The sequence below is a fragment of the Leopardus geoffroyi genome, chromosome X (genome assembly GCF_018350155.1).
Source record: "Leopardus geoffroyi isolate Oge1 chromosome X, O.geoffroyi_Oge1_pat1.0, whole genome shotgun sequence".
Classification (NCBI taxonomy): domain Eukaryota; kingdom Metazoa; phylum Chordata; class Mammalia; order Carnivora; family Felidae; genus Leopardus; species Leopardus geoffroyi.
The window spans coordinates 41391769-41412257 of NC_059343.1; the positions used below are offsets into that span (position 1 = coordinate 41391769).

Sequence of the window (20489 nt, forward strand, 5' to 3'; positions counted from 1 at the left end):
CTGGGGCCCTCAAATGGGGTGGGAGGGCTGGGGTGGGGGCCCTCCTAGTGGGGTTTGGAGGGTTGGGTTCCTGAATGCACCATAATCGCTGTATGAAATATTAAAAAGTCTAAAGTGAAAAACCTGATTGCAAGTCCCTGCAAGGGTGGGGGTGGGCTCAGTCCAAGGTGAGTCCTGGGACTTTGGAGAATTCATACCTGGCCAGGGACATGTCACGACTATGGAAGGCATTGGAGGGGCTGCACATGCAATAGTAGAACGTCAAGTTGAAACAGGGCAGGCTGAATAGAGAGTGAACTAAGAAGCAGAAGGAAGAGTGAGATTTACTCAAGAATATGAGGAAGCCAGATAGATGGGAGACAGGTGTATGTAGAGAGGCTGTTTGTTTGAAAGACACTTGCAAGGCCCCATACAACCAGGAGGTGGGGAGGTGAGGCAGGCCCAGTATGACCACCATGCGTCAGACCTGGACACCATGAGGCAGGCCAGTTGGAGAGGGAATATGAGAGGAGGGTAGATTTTGGATTGCTGAGTAGGTAGGGGGATCTTAATACATGGGTCAAAGTCAGGATTGGGGCCATCGGTGGATGGATGGAGCTGGAAGTTTGGATTGTTGGTGTCCAGGAAGTAACAAACCATGGGCATGGGTGAGAGAACCCCGAGAAGGATGCAATGGCTTGTGAGAGACCAGAGGTCAAATGGCACCGTGGGACTTGGCCTCAAGTGTGAGGATAGTTGCGGCTTTGATTTTCTCCATCCTTGGAGCTCCAGCCTCTGTCCCAACCTCTGGGCACAGCCAAGGATAGATTGCAAGCAGAAGAGAGGAGCATGGGCAGGGCCAGGCAAATACTGCAGAGAATAAGCCTAACTAAGGCTGGTTACTGAAGTTCAACAGTGGTGGCCCAAGGATCATTCCACTGTGTCCCTGTAAGCACTTTGGTGAGCTCTCTGCTTGCAGCCTTACAACTGTAAGGGTTCATGTTCCCAGAGATGGGGAAGCAAGCAAGGAAAACAGGACACCCTCCCTGTTTCCTTGTAACAGAGCTGAACCTTCCACAAGCCCCTCAGCAGGCTTCCTGTGCCATTCTGTGGCTAGAATAAGATGATATGGTCACCTCTGGCAACAAGGGAGGCTGGGAAGATGAGGGCCTTGCAAAAGGAGACAGGATTGCCAGGCCAGACTTAGAAGGACTAGAATTCACCCAACTGTTCTGGGAAGTGGTAGGGGCATTGGTGTGTGCAGAGGTGGTTGGCCTTTGGAAACCAAACGGTCTAGGCCTGGGGAGGGAGGACTCTTGTTGGATTGTAGGAAGGGCAGGCTACCTGGTAAGTGGGGTGGGGTGGTCTGTAGAGGGGCAACGAGGAGAGGAGAGGCAGTTCAGAGAATCTGACAAGATTCAGCTAGGCTTGAAGAGCAGCTACTTGCCAAGTGCCAGACCCAACTCCGTGCCACTTTAGAGGCACCCCCCACCCCCAGGTGAAAGGGTTGCTCCCTTTTCTCCCTCAGTTTGCACAACTGAGTTGCAAACCCTCATCTGTGCCAGGTCTGGGCTAGGGGCTGGAATCACAGTAACAAAGACACATCCCTGCCCTGTAGAGGTTAACCGACAATAGAGGTGAATTATGATGTGTATGGGTGGGTGGGGGGTTGCAATTGTGCAGGAAGAGGGTGTTCTGGACATGCCAGACCCAGTGAGCTATGTGCAGCAACCTAGAGGTGGGGGGAGGCGAGCTGTGGTCTTGGTTGTGGGAATGAATGATAATAAGGAAGTCGCTGAACCAGAGCCAGAATCATGAGCCTGTCTTGGGGAGTTTGTGGGATGGCCAGGTGGAGACAGCCAATAGGCAGGCAGATGCAGGGAGCCAGAGAGTGAAATATTAAAGTTATCTAGTGGTAGGGCTGGGAGCCCTAGCAGATGCCAGAGCCTAGTGCAGTGGTTCTCAACCAGAGATCATCTCCACCCCCCAGGGAACACTGGCAATCTCTGGAGACACTTTTGGGGATGAGACAAATTAGGGGATGATACTGCTATCCAGTGGGTAGAGGGCAAGGATGCAACTAATGCTTCCTTGTACAATGCTTCCTACAACAGAGAAATGTCAATAGTGCCTAGATCGAGAAGTCCCTGGCCTGGTGCAAAGGTTCTAAACTTTGCGGTCACGATTCCTTTATAGCCTTAAAAACTGAAGACCTCTAAAGAGCTTTTGCTTATGTAGCCTCTCAGGATATTCCACCGCACACGCAAGAGAGAACAACAATGAAGTACTGTGAAAATAGTTTTGACTTTGTGAACCCCCTGAGAAGGTCTCCTGAACCAGCAGGAAGCCTAGAACCACAGGTTGAGAATCTCTGGCCTGGTGCTTAAGATCATAGCTGAGTTTGAACTACAGCTCAGCAGTTTACTACCTGGGGCAAAATGAATTAACGTTTCCAGTCCTCAGCTTGACCCATTGATGCCCATAGGGGACAGTGATATTTATCTGTTGCCTAACGCTACTATTTACCGTGCAATAAAGCACTTAAACAGGGCCAACTATCATTAGTTATCATTGCCATGACGCCAACAAATACACTGAGCCTGAGGCTGACTTGCCTTCAACACGTTTGTCTAGAGAATAAATCTAGTTCAGGCAGGGAAGCGGCCCTCAGGCCTGGGCGGTGACCTTTTTTTTTTTTGCATTAGGTGGCCCGCAGGCCTGGGTGGTGACCTTTTTTTGCATTAGGTTTTGATGGACGGGAAGAGTAGTGCAATGAAAGAAGGGCATTCTGGTCAGGATAAAAAAACTCTCAGGGTAGGGGCCGCGGTCCCCAGCAGAGCACGGGACCGAGAAAGCCTGGAGCCTTTGCGCCCCTAAGTACTCCCCAAAATGTCCTCGTTCATATCGGGGACCTCTGCCTCCACCTTTCCACACAACCTTTTGCCCCGACTCAACATGGCGTTAGAATCCTACAAGACACCTTTGTCTTTATTAGTTCCCAACTGGAGGTTTTACCCCGCCTATTGGCCGCAGAGGTCACCGCCCACTCAGTCCCGATGCCCGCCTAGCCACTCCACGCGTCCGAGCGCGGGGTCCCTTTCCAAGATGGCAGTAGACCCCCGGCTATTTGGGGGGCTCTGTTTCCGTTTCCGGGACCAGAATCCGGAAGTGGCAGTTGAGGGGCCTCTTCCTATCTCCAGCTGCGGTGGTTGGGAGAGGAGGGCGAACGGTGATGGCGGCGGTCGCAGCGAATGTAGCGGCTGCGGCCGAGGACCAAGAGCCACAAGACGAAGCGGTGCCGGGCCTGGAGAGCCAGTGGCTCCAGATCGAGAATAAGGAGAGTGGGCGAGATCGTCCACTGCGGGCCGGGGAAAGCTGGTGAGGCAGGGCTGCAAGCGGAGCCTCCGCAGAAGGGACGGTGGGGGGCGTTGGCGGCGGTGGGGGACGTGGCGAATAATTGCCATGGGGGCGGGGAAGTGCCTGAGAGTGGATCGCCTTGTCTGGGAAAGAGGCGGGGCCTGCACGGTGGCGCCTGAGGCCTGAGAACAGGAGAGGGTTTGTTGTGGGGAGGCAGGGGAGGGGCCTGAGAGGAAACGGCCATGGGGGTGGAGCCGGGCCTGCGAGGTGGAACTCGGAACCTGGGAAGGGGGCGGTGTTGGCGGCGGAGGCTTGGGGGGTGTGGTCTCCGTGGCTTAAAGTAGCTTCTGGCGGCTGGGGCGGCCTGCGGTTTTTTGGCGGCGTCTGAGAGCTAGGCAGGGCGGGTGACGTCAGGCAGGAGAGCGGAATCCAAACCTTAGGGCTGTGGGCGGGGGGAAGAAAGTCGGAGCCTGCGCGGTGAGGGAGCTGGCGCCTGGGAACGAGGCTTGTGACGTGGGCCGAGGGGCGTGTCCTGAGGCCGAGGAAAGACTGCAGAGGGGAGGTGGTGCCTGTGAAGCAGAAAATGGCGCCTGCGAATGAGCAAAGTTTGTGACGCGGCGAGGTTTTTGCCTCTGACCGAGGCCCTCTTCCCAGGACGGGAGAAAGTGCAGGTGATTGGCACGGGAGGGGCCTTCGATGTTACATTTGTTTTCTGTCTTAGTACTGTCTTGTTTTTGTAATCCGGAGAAATAGCTATTTAGAAAAATGTCTATGCGTATCTTGATAAATCGGTTTGTTTTACTGATTTCTTGGCTAACCAGTGCATGTAATGTACTGTTTCTGGGTTTAATTTCTTGCTCGCCGAGTTGCATCTCATTTGTTAAATTGTGAAATACGTAAGACCTAAAACGGTTGCAGAAAGCGTTTACGTAGCCCAGATTGATGGACATTCTGTAAAAGTAAACGGCCTGTGGTCCTAAAAAATTTCAAGGTCGTGAAAGACAAAGGATGAAGAACTGTTCCAGATTGAAGGAATTAATGGGATTTAAAGAGTCATGATAACTAAATGCAAAGTGTGATCCTGGATTGGATCCCGGAGCAGAAAAAATAAATTACTCAGAAATCAGGGGTTTTTTTCCCCATAAAATTAATTTTCTCTTTTTTACTGTAAAAGATGTTAATGGGAAAATTGGCGAAATTTGACTGAGGTTTGCAGATTAGCTATTAGTACTGATCATTTCTTGCTTTGGATGACTGTATTGTGGTTATGAAAGGGAGTATCTTTTTTTTTTTTAAGGGCATACGTATCGAAATATTTACGGATAATGAACCATCGTGTAAGCCGTTTACTCGCAAAGGCTGGGAAAAAACTAGTGTATGTAAAGATGTATTTAAAGAAACAATGATTGGGCAAATGGTGACAATGTTACATTTGGGGAATCTGGATGAAGGGCATATGGGAATTCTCTATAAAAACTGTTTTTGCATTTTTTTTTCCTCAAGTCTGTTTCAAAGTAAAAAAAAATAGAGAATAATAAAACAAAAATTTGTGAATTCACTATTCAGATTAAGATTCAGACCGTTACCTTAAGAAATCCTGTGCCCTTCCCAGATGAAAATCCCCCTTCCTGTGTGCCACGGGAAACTATTACCGTGAATTTTTAAATTTGTCAACGTTTTCCACTAATGTATGCACTCCTAAATCGTATTTGTGGTCTGAGCTTTTATTTTAGGAGGATATATATGAAATCGTACTGGATGCGTACCTTGTGCCCTTCGCATCATATCAGGTGGTATATGGTATCCACATGACGTCATTGGTGACGTTAGCCTTGATCATTCGGTGAAGGTGGTATCTGCCTTGTTTGTTCGCTGTGAAGGAACTATTTTTCTCTTTCCGTACACAGTAATTCTTTTAAAAACCTATTTATGCCCATCTATTCCTCAAAAACGTTTCAGTAGCTTCCCCTCTCCTGCAGTGTAAATGCAGAAATTCTTACAGCGACTTGCAGAGAGGCTGGTCCCCAGCTCTGATTGCTTTTCTGATTTCGCTTCTGATTCCTGCCCCCCACCCCCTCACTCTCTCCATCCGGCCATATTGGATATTCCTCAAACATCGCAAGCATGGTCACACCTGAGGGTTTTTCTAAGTGAGGTTTGCTCATTTTGCAGAGTTCTTTAATCACAGTGCTAGTGAATGTATATCCCTGTTGCTGGAGAGTACAGAGACAAGTTGAGATTCCCCAAATAGAGAATACGAAATCTTTTTTTTCTTAACCCTTAACGCTATAGCTCTCCAGCAAGGAAAAGCCTCATTTCATCCTGAGAATAAACAATAACTGGAATGTTTTTTATAGTTCATTTGGATGTGTTCAGAAAGGCGTGGGGACTTTGGTTCCTGCTGCATCCTGCCTTTACAGCCTCCTTCTGACAGTACCCTTTAAATTCCACACCCCCCCCCCATGTGTGGGTTTCCTTTTGGGGTGTTGAAAATGTTTTGGAACTAGGTAGAGGTGTGGCTGGACAATAGTGTGTATGTACTAAATGCCACTAAACTGATCACTTGAAAATGGTTAATTTTATGTGGATTTTAAAAATTACATCCTGTCCATGAAAAAAAAATTACCCCCCACCAAATGGTGGTTCAGTATTGAAGCCAGTTTATCTCTGCTATTGTGGCTGATATCATGAAGCATTTTTCCTTAACTCCATTTTTTAAATGTTTATCTACTTAGGTAAGAGCAAAGCATCTCAAAGTTCTTTAATGTGCCGTTCATTTTACAGAGATTTGCTGTAGTGGTCAGGAAATTTATGTGTAAAGCATTTCAAAGTCATGGAATGATCCCCAAATCATATATCTAATACCATTATTAATATTTTGTGCCTTTTTGTCAGCTGGCAGATCTGGGCAAGGGCAATTAATTAATTTGGCTATCTGAACCGATTTGATTTCTCCATAGAAACTTACATTCTAAGAGTAAATTCAAATTTATGATAGTATAGCTTCCTTGGCAAATTCCAACTTTTCTTTTTGAGGACGAACCATCCGCAAACATAATTAAATCAGGGAGAGCTGAGAGAGTCTCTAGAAGGTCTGTGCAGGGTGTGGGTAGTCTAACAGTTAAGCAGGCAAGGAATGGGCTCTTTGTTCAGGTAAAGGAAGGAGTGTGGCTGGGTTGAGTGTTGCGGAATGGATAGTGATGTGTGAAGGGCAAGTAATAGTGTTCTGTTAGAGGTTAAGGACTTAGCCTAGAAATGTTGAGGGTTTTCTGTCAATGGACAAGTCTGCACGGCCCAAGGGACCATTAAGTTTAATGAAGACCCTCGAACTAGATCAGTGCTTCTTCACACGTTTGGTTGGTGATTGCTGCTGTAGCTCTTAAACAATGTGGCTGTGCCTTGACTTCTGGAGCTAATGAAAGACTGAACTAAACAATAGGCCTCTGGTAATTCCCTTTTCATTGAGTCCGTGCCTCTAGTACTTGTTCAGACTTTTCATGAACCAGGGGGAAAGGGTTTGTGCGTTTACAATCCTGGAGCGGTGAATCTTTTGGTAGACACTTACTGTACCGGTCTTTGTTGCTTGAACAGGAGTATGCTTTTTAGCTTGAAAAGTATGCAGTTATCAAAAGATATGTATATTAGCGTGCCTAACTATAATTAACATAATTATAAGCTAGGAAGATATATTTTTCGATTTGTCGTTTTTAAAAATACTCTTTGCCGAAGAGTACACTTATCATCATGAGCACTGAGTCGTATAGAATTGTCGAATCACCATATTGTACACCTGAAACTTATATACTGCTGTATGTTAACTACACTAGAATTAAAATAACAAACTTAATAAAATTTAAAAAATACTAAGTTTGGAAAATGAAAGAACTTTTATAAAAATGTTAGGGTCATTGAAACTTGGAGAATTTTAATTAAACCTAATTATACCTGTTGTCATTCCTTTCATAGGGCAAAGGAGCAAATCTTTGTGTTATGTCCCAGAGACAGTTTAGCCATAAAAGAACATTTTAACAACATTATTATTCTGAATTTGGCAAAGACAAATCAAGAATAGTTGTTAGAAAAGAAAAGATATAAATTGAAGTAAGGACAAAAAAAATACTTAGAGTCAACTTTGTAAAAACTGCAGTGATAAGTAACAAAGATTATTAGAAGCTTAACGTTTTTTTAAGTAAGGGATCTCTTCTAAAAATGAGCTAAAGTATTTTTTAAACGAGTTAAGAGGATGTCAGAATACACCAAGAGTTAATAATTTGGTGATACAAAAGGAACTTCTGATCTGGGCATAAAATAATGTCATTTTACAGGGGTGCCTGGGTGGCTCAGTCAGTTAGGCACCTGACTCTTGGTTTCGGCTCAGGTCATGATCTCACGGTTCATAAGTTTGAGCCCCGCATCGGACTCTGCGTTGCCATTGCAGAGCCTGCGTGGGAGTCTCTGCCCCTCCCCCCCAGGATAGATAAAAGTTTTAATTAAAAAAAATGTCATTTTACAGAAAAGGCCCAAATTCTAATTTTTCTCCTTTGGTATGTCATTCATGTAACAGCGTGTGGTTAAAGGATTAATTTATATGCCTTTATGTACATCTATTTAGGCTTGCACAGACACATAAATAATAAACTTAGAACAATGTAGTATTACGTTTCCCATCTGCGTAAGAAAGCTTTTAATAAACAAGTAGGAAATCCTCTCTTAATTTATATCCATATTTTTTTGAGAGAGAGCACAAGCAGGGGAGAGGGAGGGGGAGAGAGAGAATCTTAAGCAAGCTCCATGCTCAGGGCAAAGCCCGACTTTGGGTTCCATCTCACAACCCAGAGATTGCCACCTGAGCCGAAATCAAGAGTCTGACGCTTAACCGACGGAGCCACCCAGGCGTCCCTCTCTGTGTAATTATTGTATCTAGTGTAGATACAATCTGTTAGGTAAATTGTATCTAGTGTAGATACAAATCTGTTAGGTAAATTGCTATCTTAACCAAAATGACTAATTTCCTTTTCTCCAGACACGAGAAAACCAGAGGACAGAAAATATTGTTTCGTAACTAAATTTTTTCCCATAAGCATCTATTTCATAATCACTTCAAAATATTTGAGGAAACACAAATAAATGTGACTTTAGCAAGATGGGTTGTATTTCTAGATACTAGCAACAAGAAATTAGAGAATTGAAATTTCCAACACGTATAGCATCCTCCTGAATCCACTACCTAGGGGTGAATATAACATTGTGGGTGCCTTCCCATCAGACAGTGGCAACTCTGTCATGACTGCCATCTGGGCTGACAGATTATGAGGCATCCCAGTTTCAGAGATGTTAAACATTTGTAAAGTGTCCTTGAATTGAAGAAGCGAGATAGTCTTATTTTGTTAAAATTGGCATAAAGCTTCGGTCTTCTGTGAAACCTTTAGAAATCCAGGATGTTGTCAGGTATGGGGGCTTTGCTTACCACTGCAGAGTGATTTTTTTTAATAGAAGTATAGTTGATACACAGTGTTATGTTAGTTTCAGGTGTATGCACAGAGCGATTTTAATGTTAATTCTCCTTAAAGAGCTCTTAAAGAACAGTCAAGATCCCTTTGCATGGATCTTTTCCAAAGAAATTAACATCATAGACCGTCTGTGGAGGCAGTGAAAGCCACGGGGGTTGGGGGGCGGCGGGTTTACAGGTGTGAGTGGTGGAGGGGTAGGGCCAGTGATGGGGTATTCCAGAATAGCAGTGGGAGGTTTGTGGCATGAGCCACTGGGGCGGGGGTGGGGGGTGCGCGTTCCTGGCATGAGTGAGATGTGCAGGTCTGTGGGGTTCGGTGTAGCAAAAACAGTGAAATCGCACAGAAACGTGTGCCTATTCAGGTGACTTGTGACTATTGCAAGGTTTTGCCAGCCCTCCATTTTCCCACCTCCCTCATCCTTTCATAAGCGCAGGAAAGTTGCCATTTTAAAGAATCCCGTGTATAGGGTTAAATTGGTGGAAAATGAATCAATACAGTGTTAGATGTTTTTCATCAATTTTGTAATATTTTAAAAAGTGCCTATTTGAGACAGCCTTTTTATGTATCAAAAATCCCATAGCAGCGTGGGTTTGTGGGTGAGCGTGGGACCAGGGTTGTGTGTCCGTGTATGTAAGCTTTGAGGTCCAAGCCCTGGGGTCGGAACAGTTAACTGCTAAACATTCAGTTAGCATTTACTCTAGGTTGTCTTTTCCAGACTTGAGAATCGCTCATGACATTTTACACAGGCAGGCTTCAGCAGTCCTAAATGTTTATCATAGGTGTAGTGATACAACAGTTTCTCTTTTAAAAAGAGAGCTGGCCCAGCTGTACACTTACCACAATTTTTAAAAAAGGACGAGCTAGTCACTATAAGCTTAGAAATCTATTACAGGGGTGCCTGGGTGGCTCGGTCAGTTAAGTACCTGACTTTGGCTCAGGTCATGATCTTGCAGTTTGTGAGTTCAAGCCCCACTTCGGACTCTACTGTCAGTGCTGCGCCCACTTTGGATCCTCTGTTCCCCCCCTCTCTGCCCCTCCCCTGCTTGTGCACTCGCTCTCGCTCTCTCTCTCAAAAATAAACGTTAAAACAAAGAAATCTATTATAAAGCCAAAATAAATCCTAAACACAAAAATGATGAAAAATGGTGATATGTAGTTTTTGAAGGAAAACCTGATTCTTTTAGCATTTTAGATTCTTCTTAATTTCTGAGCAGGTTTCCAGAATTTAGTGATTATTCCTTATCCTCTATTTATCTGTCCTTTACAAACACTCCACACTTAATGAGTGGTTAAAGCCTTACAAAATTAGCTGTAAATAACATAATTTTCAGCCTAATTATTCTATAATAAAACCTCATATTTCCTGGCACTGAGTATGGATTTGTGGTTTGTTTTGGGTTTTGCCCTTTTCTGTTTTTTTTTTTTTTTTAAATTAATTAATTAATTAATTAATTAATTTTTGCCCTTTTCTGTTTTTAATGGAATCTTTTAGTATCCTAAGCAGGTAGGTAATCTATCCAAATCTGGGTTTCACTGAATAAATTTTGCTTCTAATTATTTTTATATGATGGTGAAACTTTTATCTTTCATGTTGAATTCTGGGAGGAATTTCCTTTTTCTGTTGAGATAGAATCAACACACGACGTATCAGTTGTAGGTGTACGTGAAACTTGGCATCTTGACTTCCGATGTGTTGATCTTTCTGGTCTAATATCCATGGGACCCGGTACCGCTAAGCCCGGGTAAACGTGCATCACTCGTGTTCCGTGTCTTGTGCAGGTTCCTCGTGGAGCAGCACTGGTACAAGCAGTGGGAAGTGTATGTGCAGGGAGGAGACAAGGACTCCACCGCCTTCCCTGGCTGCATCAATAATGCTGACCTCTTTGAAGGTACCAGGCCCCTCCCTCCTCCCTCCCCCCTGCAGCCCAGCCCTGGGCTGGGAAACAAGAGTTTCTTGTCCCCTCTGTCCCTGCCAATAATCAGAAAACTCTCCGTCCGAGGGACGTCATTGGTGAGATGGCCAGAGTGACTTACCACTTTCCTTCCCTGATTCTTCCTTTGCCACCTCCCCCCGACACCCCGCCCCCTGCAGACCAGGTAAACTGGCGCCTCAAGAGGGGACTAGTGGAAAGTGAGGATTATGTGCTGCTCCCAGCGGCTGCTTGGCATTGCCTGGTCAACTGGTATGGTCTAGAGCATGGCCAGCCCCCCATTGAACGCAAGGTACGGCGGATGGGGAGGTGCTCAGGGGAGATTCTTGGGGGTCAGGGTAGGAGAAAGTCCTTGTAGACCCAAGAGGGGTCTAGACCCGTGTGTGTGTGTGCGCGCGCGCGCGCTGCGTGGATACTCCTTGTCTGCACTCCTCTGCCCTCAGGTATCTCGGTGTGTCCCGAGTGTGCACTTGTCTGTTGGGCGTGCTCCTCCCATCTCCGAGGTCACCGTGCCTGTGTCTGTGTGTGTGTGCTGTGTGGGGACACCTGTGTCTGCACCTTTCCACCTTCCAGGTCGTGGAGCTGCTCGGCGTCCGCAAGATCGAGGTGTATCCAGTAGAACTGCTGCTTGTCCGGCACAGTGATATGGACACACCTTACACGGCTCAATTCAGCCATACAGATTCCGTTGGTGAGTCTGAGGGCTGCGGCGTGAGTGGGCGTGCCCACAGGTCAGGGATCTAAGAATGCGTGGGGTTTGGCTGTGACAGACTGAGAAGGCATTGGTCAGACTTCAGAGGACCAAGAAGGTATCCATCAGGTTGGGCAGAGGCCCTGAGCGAGTGCCCTGGAGTCCTCAGGGTATGCGAGCCGCGTCCCAGTGACTTAGATGGTACGCCAGACGATACTGGCTGGGGGTCTCAAGTCCTGAGTGTGGATCAGTCATTTGGAGACCCCTCGAGGACACAAGGTATTGACCGAGTGTGCAGGGTCTGTGAGGAGGAGTCAGGGTGTGATGCTGAGATGGGTCATTCGGGGTTCCAGGAAGACCTCGAACGTGCTCCATTACCCTCCACAGACCTAGTTTTGCGCACCGCCCGAGAGCAATTTCTGGTGAATCCCCAGGAAGAGACAAGGCTGTGGATCAAGAACGAGGAGGGCTCTTTTGAGAGGTTGTGCAACACCCGCGTCACACTGCTCGAGGCTGCCCTCCAGACTGGGCAGGTAAGGGTGGGGAGGGCCTTTCTGCTCACCGGCAGTGCTCGGGTTGGGGCAAGTGAGGGCTCGGTGCCCGCAGGCCCTCCGTGAAGGCCTGTCCTGCTTTTCTTTTTCTTTCTCAACCCAGTTGATCATCATGGAGACCCGAAACAAGGACGGCACTTGGCCCAGTGCCCAGCAACAGGCCGTGTAAGCCCAGCGGGGGGTCTGGCCCGGGGTGGGGTCCCACGGCAGGTAGAATGGCTGAGCTCATGAGCCCATTTCACCTGCACGTCATTGGCCCTCGGCTGATAAGAGATTCTCACCCACCCCAGGAGCACTGCATCGGAGGAGGATGAAGAATTCCAGGGCCAGCCAGGCATCTGTGGTCTCACCAACCTGGGCAACACGTGCTTCATGAACTCGGCCCTGCAGGTTGGGCGATTAGGCCTGTGTCTGGCAGAGCCACAGGGGTGGGCTGCAAGTGACCAGGATTTGGCGGGGGCGGTGGGGGGGGGGGGCAGGCTGCAGGGCCACGGGTCAGGTTGCAAGCTGGGGCCCCACAAGTCTGACTTGACGTGCCCACAGTCCTCCCCCAAGCATTAGTACCCTCTCCCTCCGCTGGCCCCTACTTTGCTGGATCTTCCCTCCTTTGTCGCCATATTCTTCCCTCTCTTGAAATGCTGCTACCTTCTCTTCCCCACCTCCCTGGCCCTTCTCTCTCCTTCCTCCTCTCTTCCTTCTCTCTGTCTCCACCGTGGTCGCTCCTCCCTCCTTTCCTCTGCCTCCTTCTCCCGGGCCCTGTGTCCTACAGTGCCTCAGCAACGTGCCGCAGCTCACCGACTACTTCCTCAAAAACCGCTACCTGGAGGAACTCAACTTCTGCAACCCACTGGGCATGAAGGGGGAGATCGCAGAGGCCTACGCAGACCTGGTGAAGCAGGCCTGGTCCGGCCACCACCGGTCCATTGTGCCCCATGTGTTCAAGGTGTGACTCGGCCCCAGGCTGCCCCTGCCCGCCCCCCCCGACCCCCGCTCCTGACTCCCTCTCGCTCTGACGGCCCTGCCCCATCTTCTCAGACCAAGGTCGGCCACTTCGCGTCCCAGTTTCTGGGCTACCAGCAGCATGACTCACAGGAGCTGCTGTCATTCCTCCTGGATGGGCTGCATGAGGACCTCAATCGTGTCAAGAAGAAGGAATATGTGGAGCTGTGCGACGCGGCTGGCCGGCCAGATCAGGTAGGCAGTCGTCAGAGACCCCCATCCTGAGAGCCCCGTTAAAACCTCCAGGGCCTCTGCTTCAGGGATTCTCTGGCCTCCCTGGGCTATCCCACCCCCTGCCTGACCACCTCTCCAAGCCCAGTCCCAGCCTTGGCTCCAGCCCAGAGTTAAATAAGCCTATATAAGCCGCAGCCTGACTGGGCACAGCCTCCAGATAGCTCTAGCTGTAACTCTGTCTCTGGACTTCGCCATGGCGCTAACCTTGACCTCACCCGCATGCACATCCACCCCAAAACTATGGTTTCCCCTGCCCCGGGCAAGCCTTGCCACCCTCCATGACACTGTCAACAGGAGGTGGCTCAGGAGGCCTGGCAGAACCACAAACGGCGGAACGATTCTGTGATTGTGGACACCTTCCACGGTCTCTTCAAGTCCACGCTGGTGTGCCCCGATTGTGGCAATGTGTCTGTGACCTTCGACCCCTTCTGCTACCTCAGTGTCCCTCTGCCTGTCAGCCACAAGAGGGTCATGGAGGTCTTCTTTGTCTCCATGGACCCTCGCCGCAAGCCAGAGCAGGTACAGGGTAATGGTGACGCGGGGACATAACGGGCCGAGTAGCCAGTTTGTTTGATGACCCCGCCACACCTTGACGCTGCCCTCACTAACTCCCCACACGCCCTTCTGCTCTTTCGTGGGTACCGTTTCTCCCTCAGCACCGGCTCGTGGTCCCCAAGAAAGGCAAGATCTCGGATCTGTGTGTGGCTCTGGCCAAACACACCGGCGTGTCGCCAGAAAGGGTGAGGCTCTGCAGGCGCAGGGAGGGTGGGATTTAGGGGCAGGGAGGTGAGGGCCTGGGATGACCTTGTCGGCTGCCCGGCCCCCTGTCTGCATTTCCATTCCCAGATGATGGTGGCTGATGTCTTCAGTCACCGTTTCTATAAGATCTACCAGCTGGAGGAGTCTCTGAGCAGCATCTTGGACCGAGATGATATCTTCATGTGAGTGAGGGCACCAGGGGAGCTAGGGGTTCCCCAGGAATCTCCTCTTTAACCAACTTCCCTGTCCCCCATTGGCCTGACTTGCAGGGCACCTGCCTTGTGCAGGGCTTTGGCCACGTGCCTTAGCAGGCCGGGAGGCTTGGGCCGTCAGCAGGGTGAACGACAGGTCCTTATCCGGGTTGTTCTTGGGTATTTTCTTCCTTGTGATGTGATGGAGGTTCCTGTTTCTTCTTTATTCTGTGTTCTGTTCAGCAGTCACTGAGTAGTACCTCACGCTTGATCTGCGTTTGTTACACTGCAGTCACATTGCGGTCCTCGGAAGCCACAAGCGATGCTTGAAACAGGGAGCACCTAAGACACTTTCTGAGCATAAGAGCACTCAGAACAAATCTGAAATCTCTGGGTCACTGAAATAGAAAGGGGGTCATGAGTAGAAAAGGTCTTTTTTAACCGAGGAGTGTTTGCCAACAAAAGAAAACGGTTTTAGATCCCTTCGTTACTAAAATTTTGTTAGCCTCCTCAGCACTTTCATAACGCCAGAGTGCTTTATAAACTGTCTCACCAACAAAGTGCTGTGTCATCTAACAGTTTGTAAAGCACAAAACACTGGGTGGCTCTTTAAAAAATATTTTCAGGCTATTAGGGGTGAGTGGTGGGAGCACCTGGGGCAGAGTCCCCAGGCCCCTCTTTTTTTTTTTTTTTTTTTTAATGTTTATTTTTGAGAGAGAGCGAGCACACATGAATGCAGGGGAGGGGCAGAGAGAGAGGGAGACACAGAAGCTGAAACAGGCTCCAGGCTCCAAGCTGTCAGCCCAGAGCCCGCCGCAGGGCTCGAACCCACGAACCATGAGGTCATGACCTGGGCTGAAGTCAGACACTCAACCACCTGAGCCACCCAGGCACCCCCACGGGCCCCTCTTGAGTGTCCTGATCAGGTGTGGCCTCATGTTCACCCCCCGACAGATACGAGGTGTCGGGCAGGTCTGCTATTGGTGACAACTCGAGAGAGGACGTGGTGCTCCCCATCTACCTGCGGGAGCGCACGCCAGCCCGGGATTACAACAACTCCTACTACGGCCTGATGCTCTTCGGGCACCCGCTCCTGGTGTCGGTGCCCCGTGACCGGCTCTCCTGGGATGCCCTGTATCACATCCTGCTGTACCGCCTCTCGTGAGTCTGCCTTTTGGGGGGCAGGGGGAAGGTGGGGTCTGAACTCAGAACCGGGTGTCGAGCTGTTCAGAGTTGCCAGCCCCTTGCCACTTGCAGGAGACAGCTAAGTTTAACATGGCCAGAGAGCAACTCTTAGGTTTTTTTCTTTTCCTCTTTGTCTAAACCTCTGGCTCTGCCACAGTCTCTCCTGGGTGTTGGGAGATAAGGGGGGGGTCAACAAAATGGACAAAATACACACAATTTTGGTACTTCATTACTCTCTCTTTGGAGAGGCGTGGTGATTTGTGTCGTCACTGGTAGATTTCCATTGTGCCTGAAATCTAGAGTCCTTAGGCAGGCAACCACCTTGTCGAGCCGCCTCTTCGGGCGTTTCTGTATCCTCTCCTGAGCCCATCTGGGCTCGCCACGAACAACTGCTTGTGTGTGGGCCTGCCGGTGGTTTCTCATCATAAGCGAAGTGGAATCCTGGGCCCTGGCCGGCCTGCCTTCGTGCCCTTCCTCCAGAGTCTCCTCTGCTCTCTTGGTAGGCGCTACGTGACCAGACCCAGCTCGGATGACGAAGACGATGGGGACGAGAAAGGTGAGGAAGAGGCAGGAGAGAGGATCGACAAGGGTGAGGGTCTGTACAAGCCGGGCATGAGGGAGGGTCAGCGGCTTGGTGGGGTCTGGGGTATTTCCGTCTGGATGCGCCTTACCGCTCCAGCACCCGGGCTCACACGGACCCGTCTGCTGCCCTACCCCATCCTGGCAGATATGGAGGACAAGGACAGCATCCCCAAGCCCGGACGCGTGGCTGGGGGCAGCTCCCAGGATTCCGGGCCGGAGCAGGCAGGGCCTAGCTCTGGAGTGGCAGGCGGGAGCCGCGCCCCTGTGGACAACTCCCCTGGACCATCTCACTGGCCCCAGAGGGCACGGCGCAAGCACCTGTTCACCCTGCAGACGGTGAACTCCAACGGGACCAGCGACCGCTCAACCTTCAACGAGGATACCCATGGTGTCTCCTTCAGCTGTGAGCCAGGGTGGGGGATGCGGGAGGGGGTTTCCTTGGCAGCAGGGCCCATGACCACCTCCCCTCGCCCCCAGCCCAGCCGTACATCGCCATCGACTGGGAGCCAGAGATGAAGAAGCGTTACTATGACGAGGTGGAGGCCGAGGTAAACAAGATCCCGGGGGTGGGAGGGGCCACTTTCTGCTTGCGCCCCCGCAACCCTTCACACCCACGCCTCCCCCCCACCAAATTCCTCCAAGTCGTGACCACAGAGCTCCCAGGGCCTCAGAGTCCATGCCCTTAGCCACGGGCACGTGTCTTCCACCTCCTGTCCCCTTCACCCGTCGCCCGCTCCCCTGGCCCAGGGCTACGTGAAGCACGACTGCGTGGGGTACGTGCTGAAGAAGGCGCCGGTGCGGCTGCAGGAGTGCATTGAGCTGTTCACCACCGTGGAGACTCTGGAGAAGGAAAACCCCTGGTGAGCGGCCAGAACGGGGCCTCTGGGGACGTAGTAGGGGGGGTGTGACCTGCCCAGATGCCTCCTACCTGTAAATGTTCATCCTTCGCCCCTCACTCCGGCCCTCCTGCCACTCTGACCCCCAATACCCAGGCTTAGTCGCACGTCAGAGCCTTTGCCTGGCTGTTCCTTCTCCCGGGAGGGAGTGCTCTCCCCCCAGTTATAGCTGTGGGACCTGACCCCTTCACTTTGCTCAGGTCTCCGACCGAATGTCAGTTCATCAGAGATCTCTTACTACCCTGTTAGGAGCCAGGCCCCCCAGCCCGTGCCTCTGCCCCCCACCCCGCTCCCTCCCCACTCTGTTGCTGCCTAGGCCAGCATCATTTTCTTTGCGGTTCCATAACACCGCCTGACGTCATATCCTAGATCCCCTTTTGTGTCATGATTTGTCTTCTCCGTTGGAGTAGACCCTCGAGAATGAAGACTTCTGATCTTAAGTTTGTGCTGTGTGTCTGTTCTCACGATCATAATGGTGTGGGGGGGGGGGTGGTGCAGGAGGCACTCAATAGATCCTTGGAGAATAAGCAAACAAAACATAAAGGGACAACCAAAAAGATGAAGCCAGTCTTAAACATTAGAGCGGCATCTCCGTGGAGCAGGAAGGGAACAGAAATACAAAGTAGCGGCCAAAGGACTCAGCAGCAGGCTGTCAGCAGTGAGCGAATGGTGTGACTCGGAGAAGTTAGAGGGACACAGGCTCTAGAATGAGACGAACGTCCCATGGACCAGAAACCAAACAAAAGCGCACACTAGCGTAAGAGCCCGACGAATGACAGGATTGTAAGATGCGAAGAGGGCAGGCTAGAGTGACGGGCGGGCCGGAAGGAAGGGCCAGGCAGCATCTCTGTGGACCAGACGTGGCCCGTGGGGGCCACGCGGTACAAAAAGTATGCAGTAGGTGCTCATTTAGCGTGTGTGTGCACGCGCGTGTGCGCATGTGCCTACTCATACTCTTGTGTTTGTAGGTACTGTCCCACCTGCAAGCAGCACCAGCTGGCCACCAAGAAGCTGGACCTGTGGATGCTGCCTGAGACTCTCATTATCCACCTGAAGCGCTTCTCTTACACCAAGTTCTCCCGCGAGAAGCTGGATACCCTTGTGGAGTTTCCCATCCGGTCTGGGCTGGGGCCTTGGCCTGGGCAGGAAGGCTTAGGGGGGAGGCACGGGGAGAGGGGAAGAGGCGTTCTGGGAGTGACCCTGTCCTCCCCCACAGGGACCTGGACTTCTCCGAGTTTGTCATCAAGCCGCAGAACGAGTCGGCTCCGGAGCTGTACAAATACGATCTCATCGCGGTTTCCAACCATTACGGGGGCCTGCGTGACGGACACTGTATGTGCGGGGCTGTGGCAGGGCTTGCCCGGGGTCGGGGGGCAGGATGTCCTCAGCGTGCGACTAAGATAAGTGAGCAGGGGTGGGCGGTGGACCCGGGAAGCTCTTCGGGGAGGCAGGGCAGGTGCGGACGGCGCCCCTCTCTTACAGACACGACGTTTGCCTGCAACAAGGACAGCGGCCAGTGGCACTACTTTGACGACAACAGCGTGTCGCCCGTAACCGAGAATCAGATCGAGGTGTGCCCTCCCTCCTCCCTCCCTCCTCGCTCCTCCCCCGCCCCTCCCACCGCGCCCCGGGTCCGTGCCGACGCCTGTCCTCTCCCCGCAGTCCAAGGCAGCCTATGTCCTCTTCTACCAACGCCAGGATGTGGCGCGTCGCCAGCAGCCCCAGCCCGGCTTACGTGACCCCCCAGCGTCCCCTGCCTGCGGTTCCCCACCCAACTCTGAGTTCATGGATGTAAACTGAGGGGCCCCCGGCCCCGCCACAGGGAAGGAAGCCATCTCTGCTCTCTTCCTTCCTGCCCCCGCCCCCCAGCCCCGTGTTAGGTGCCCCGTGCCAGGTGTCGCAGGCTTTAGTCGTGGCTGCTGTTCTCCTGTGCCGCTATATTGCTCTCTCCCGGGGAAGAAGAGGTGGTGTCTCGCCCCGGCCGTGTGTCCCCCGCCTGTGTTTGCCCCTTAGAGCAGTAACCTTCCCTTCTATTCTCTATTTATGGTTGTCCCCTTCCCTCCGTCCTCCACCTGGGGTGTTTCGAGGGGGTGGTGGTGGGGTGCACCTGAACACAGAGTGTATTTTCTTATCGAGACCCTGTACCTTCCGCCGTGTATATATAAAGTGCCAGTGTGTTCCGTGGCAGTGTGCTTTTCTTGCTGCGTACCAAGTGCCAGCCGGGTGTCTGTGTGCTGACGCGTGCTCGCTGGGTGCGGGGGGTGTGACGAGTGATGCTCTGACTGCGTGTTGCGCACGACTTTGGGGGAGTTTTCGGCACCATCTGGACGCCACGCATGATTCCCAGCACCAGCCTCACGCCCAGTGTTTCCCAGGGCGTGTCACACACTGACTCACCGTCCTCACACTGGTCTCGGGGCGGGCGGGGCTTGTCGTCTCCGGTTTCAGATGGGGAAACTGAGGCACAGCTCGAGTCATCGTTCAGGCTGTCAGGAATTGGCACGCGTGGTTAGTCACGCTGGTGTGGGTCCCTGGAGGGGGGCGTTTGACCTCTCTGGATGCGAGACCGAAATCTCTGGACGCGGCCTGTGGGAAAGGCGCGCCTAGAACACACGGGCATCCGTTTGGGCCAGTGTGTGCTTTTGGACACAAAGATACTGACCAGACCATAGACCCCCCCCCCCAGCAGTGTCTTCCGAGAACCACAGAGGTGGCACACCTGACCCAGATCAGCTAACCCAGCAGGACAAACGTGCCTTGTCTCTGTTGTCCCTCCACTTAGCCTCCCCGCTCCCCGCGCCCCACCATGACCGCAGCTCCCCCGCCAGGCAGGGGCCCTCTGGCCACACCCAAAGAGGGACGTGGAACACTGTGCCCCAGAATGGGAGCAGCATGGCGTGTCTGGGGTACAGATACCACTTAAACACGGGACTCCCCCCACCTGACCCCTCCCCCCTCAGGTGCCCGCCATCTCCTCTAAGAACCGGCTCCTCTAAGGAGCAGCTGTGGACTGGGCTGTGGGGTGGGGCGGTGCGGACGGATGTGTGGTATGTGGACTTAAACAAAAGCCCCAAGCCCTTCACACCAAGGGAGGGACCTGCACGGTGCCACCCAATGGACCATTTCCCACAGTAGCCGCCTCAACACCCGCCCCGGCAAGGGTCGCTCGGCATTAGCGCTGTCGACACCGGCGAGAATCAAGGTAGTCGCTGTGAGAAACCCGACTCGACCTGACTTAGGCAAAAACAAATAACTAGTTCTGGGTATGACCGGATCCGGGAACTCAAAAATGTTGTCATTTAATCCTCACGGACACCATGTGATTTGAACACGATGACCCCGTTTTGCAGATGAGGAAGCAGGCATAAAGACCTGGCTCAGAATGGGCTTTCCGTACTGGAAGACGTCCTTACCTATGCATAATCAGTCCTGGACAAAGCCCTCCTAAAGTGAATCCATTTCAAATAATTTCTCAGATTTAACCAAAAATGTCTTGAAATGACACCATGCATAAGAATCAGGAAGAAGTGAGGGGCGCCTGGGTGGCTCAGGCAGTTGGGCATCCAACAGTCGATTCTGGCTTCGGTTCTTATGGTTTTGTGGGTTCGAGCCCCATGTTGGGCT

At 51.3% G+C, this 20489-nt stretch overlaps 1 protein-coding gene across 3 annotated transcripts; it reads left to right on the forward strand.

The window, feature by feature from the left end:
• Positions 1 to 3024: 3024 nt before the first annotated feature.
• Positions 3025 to 19049, forward strand: USP11 (ubiquitin specific peptidase 11). Of its 3 annotated transcripts, none has more exons than XM_045472492.1 (21): positions 3025 to 3357; positions 10626 to 10735; positions 10939 to 11069; positions 11351 to 11468; positions 11856 to 12001; positions 12123 to 12184; positions 12310 to 12409; positions 12789 to 12962; positions 13055 to 13213; positions 13547 to 13771; positions 13909 to 13992; positions 14099 to 14193; positions 15157 to 15363; positions 15891 to 15943; positions 16115 to 16357; positions 16447 to 16517; positions 16717 to 16829; positions 17834 to 17983; positions 18082 to 18197; positions 18348 to 18436; positions 18528 to 19049. In XM_045472492.1, exons 1-21 carry the CDS (start codon positions 3212 to 3214, stop codon positions 18663 to 18665), a joined length of 2730 nt encoding a protein of 909 aa, XP_045328448.1. In that variant the 5' UTR covers positions 3025 to 3211; the 3' UTR covers positions 18666 to 19049. The 3 variants fall into 3 exon arrangements, with proteins under 3 accessions (XP_045328448.1, XP_045328447.1, XP_045328449.1); XM_045472491.1 differs by having other exon boundaries at positions 3026 to 3357; positions 16115 to 16372; XM_045472493.1 differs by lacking the exon at positions 3025 to 3357 and adding an exon at positions 3812 to 4007 and having other exon boundaries at positions 16115 to 16372.
• Positions 19050 to 20489: the final 1440 nt, after the last annotated feature.